This window comes from Rhinopithecus bieti, unplaced genomic scaffold, assembly GCF_001698545.2.
Source record: "Rhinopithecus bieti isolate Rb0 unplaced genomic scaffold, ASM169854v2 repeat_4855, whole genome shotgun sequence".
Taxonomy (NCBI): domain Eukaryota; kingdom Metazoa; phylum Chordata; class Mammalia; order Primates; family Cercopithecidae; genus Rhinopithecus; species Rhinopithecus bieti.
Genome location: NW_016832307.1, coordinates 1 through 2,938, shown reverse-complemented (window position 1 = coordinate 2,938; position 2,938 = coordinate 1). Strand labels below are relative to the sequence as shown.

The window sequence follows — 2,938 nt, the reverse complement described above, 5'->3', positions numbered from 1 at the left end:
AGCCTAGACTGAGTTTTATCAGCTTGCTTTCTGGTCAGCTTGAATGTAGAGGAAATAGAGGCAGCTATTGTTCCTTTGTGATCCTCTAATATTTGAATCTGCTAGAATTCTGCAATTTTTAAAAGTCCCAGGTGTCAACATTTGAGGTGATTTTGTGTTTTCAGGGCAAACAAAAGTGATCAGGCGGAAGTATTGCATTTAAGTCTTTTTCCTACATTTTAGAGTTACTGGATTGCTTTTTTAAAACAGGAAAGTTTATTGTGACATATTTTTCTGTTTTGATACCCAGTTTCGATTTCCTTCCAAGTTTGTGACCTTTTCCCCCCAACCTATTCTTGATAGATGATTGATAAAGATAGCTGTAAATTTCTGTTATCTTAGAGGATTTGTGATTTTGAAAGTACTCTTCTTTGTTTAACTTAAGGCTGACCAGATCATCAACTGGCTGCTGGAATTCCGTTCTTCTATCATGTACTTGACAAAAGACTTTGAGCAGCTTATCAGTATTATATTGGTAAGTTCACCATTTATTTCACTGTCTAGTATGTAATTCAGAACTTTATAATAGTATATATTTTATTAATAACATGCTGTTTTTATCTTTCCCAACTCTAGAGATTGCCTTGGTTGAATAGAAGTCAAACAGTAGTGGAAGAGTATTTGGCTTTTCTTGGTAATCTTGTATCAGCACAGACTGTTTTCCTCAGACCGTGTCTCAGCATGATTGCTTCTCATTTTGTGCCTCGTAAGTCATTACTCTTTGCTTGCTTGGAATTTTCTTTTGTTTTTGTTTTTTTAATACTTCTTTATTAAAATACCACCTTCCCCTTGTATATGAGAGATACTGCTACCATGGAAGATTCCAGATGGATATTGGCACCAGGACTGGTAGACATGTGTTCCCCGTAATGACCCCTGTGGAGGTGTCTAGATTCATTTGTTGCTGTGAGTTTTATGAATTGTAATTTGCTTTATTGAACTCCTGGTGAAGTCTTAGAACTCATCTAGGAATGTTTAGCCATTTAAAAACTATAGTGCTTTACATTTTTTTCAGACTGTGCTTTTAATTAATCATTGGGATAACTTTGGATTATGGAAAAATAACTTTTCTATATAGCTGTTAATTCTCTACATCACTAACTTTTTTGTATAGCTGTTTATTGTCTAGATCAATGACAAAATAACATACTTTCTTTTTCCCTCAAAAGCCCGAGTGATCGTTAAGGAAGGTGATGTAGATGTTTCAGATTCTGAGGATGAAGATGATAGTAAGTATGAAAAGCTTTAAAGCCTGGGCACAGTAGCTTACACTCATAATCCCAGCACTTTGGGTGGCCAAGACGGGAGGATCACTTGAGGCCAAGAGTTTGAGACCAGCCTGGGCAACATAGTGAGACTTTGTCTCTACAAAAAACCATTTTTTTCAAACATTTTCTTAAAAAAGGCTTAAAGTGGCCGGGCGCGGTGGCTCAAGCCTGTAATCCCAGCACTTTGGGAGGCTGAGACGGGCGGATCACGAGGTCAGGAGATCAAGACCATCCTGGCTAACATGGTGAAAGCCCGTCTCTACTAAAAAATACAAAATCTAGCCGGGCGAGGTGGCGGGCGCCTGTAGTCCCAGCTACTTGGGAGGCTGAGGCAGGAGAATGGCATGAACCCGGGAGGCAGACTTGCAGTAAGCTAAGATCGTACCACTGCACTCCAGCCTGGACGACAGAGCGAGACTCCGTCTCAAAAAAAAAAAAAAAAAAAAAAGGCTTAAAGTAGAACGAGGCAGGGTGGTGTGTCTCTTTAGTCACAGCTACCTGGGAGGCTTAGGTGGGTGGATTGCTTGAGCCAGGAGTTCGAGCCCTGTCTGGACAAGATGGCAAGACACTATCTCTTTAAAAAAAAAAAAAAAAAAGTAAAGCACAGAACACCTGGCACCTATTCTAATAAGTAGACTGCAACAAATGACAACCATTGATAAAATGTTTTTGTTATATTTAGCGTTGATATGCAGTCAGTTGTCTTGAATGCATTGTTTATATAATTAGTCCATTTAGTTTTCATTGATGGTTGTGGAGAAAAAATCTTGAAATTATTATTTCTGTGATTAATTATTCTGTTTTGGTTAGCATGTGTTTTTAGCTTCAAGTATGTCACTTTTTTTTTTTTGAGACAGAGTCTTGCTCTGTCACCCAGGCTGGAGTACAGTGGTATGATCTCAGCTCACTGCAGCCTTTACCTCCCAGGTTCAAGTGATTCTCCTGCTTCAGCCTCCTGAGTAGATGAAACTACAGGCATGTGCCACCATGCCCGGCTAGTTTTTGTATTTTTAGTAGAGATGGGGTTTCACCATGTTGGTCAGGCTGGTCTTGAACTCCTGACCTCAGGTGATCCACCCGCCTCAGCCTCCCAAAGTGCTGGGATGACAGGCGTGAGCCACCGCGCCCGCCCAGCATGTATTTTTAGCTTCAAGTGCGTCGCCCTTTGGTTTCGTTTTGATGCTCATACTCTCAACTTTTCTCCTTGCAGGTCTTCCTGCAAATTTTGACACATGTCACAGAGCCTTGCAAATAATAGCAAGATATGTCCCATCGTGAGTATACTTTTCCTTATTTTGAATGTTCAGTTCACAAGAAAATTGTAATCAATTAGTAAAAATTATAAACTCTTAATAGCATTAAAGCTTGAATCTTACATTGCATGTTTTTTTTTTTGTATCCACTTGAGGAAACTTTACGTTCTACCAAAAGTGGCATTTCCATTTTCTATGTATTGTCTTTGATTGTTTTTCAAAGTTTATATGCAGATTCTCCCCCAGTGTCGTATGGTGGTTGGAATTTTGCTTTTATCTTCAACAGATACACTATCCAAACATTTTCAGTGAGAAACCCCTGTGTGTGTTTGTGTCATGCCATATGAATAAAAATTGCACTTCTTTTTTTTTTTTTTT

At 39.0% G+C, this 2,938-nt stretch overlaps 1 protein-coding gene across 1 annotated transcript; it reads left to right on the top strand.

Moving 5' to 3' along the window:
• The first annotated feature begins 63 nt into the window (after nt 1-63).
• On the top strand, nt 64-2,924 carry LOC108524553 (RNA polymerase I-specific transcription initiation factor RRN3-like). The gene is made up of 4 exons (XM_017865647.1): nt 64-514; nt 616-745; nt 1,209-1,268; nt 2,518-2,924. Exons 1-4 carry the CDS (start codon nt 470-472, stop codon nt 2,583-2,585), a joined length of 303 nt encoding a protein of 100 aa, XP_017721136.1. The 5' UTR covers nt 64-469; the 3' UTR covers nt 2,586-2,924.
• Nucleotides 2,925-2,938: the final 14 nt, after the last annotated feature.

Coding starts and splice junctions, on each gene's coding strand:
- LOC108524553 (XM_017865647.1), top strand. CDS start 470: ATGTACTTGACAAAAGACTTTGAGCAGCTTATCAGTATTATATTG. Junction 515..615: donor AGCTTATCAGTATTATATTG/GTAAGTTCACCA, acceptor TCCCAACTCTAG/AGATTGCCTTGGTTGAATAG. Junction 1,269..2,517: donor TTCTGAGGATGAAGATGATA/GTAAGTATGAAA, acceptor TTCTCCTTGCAG/GTCTTCCTGCAAATTTTGAC.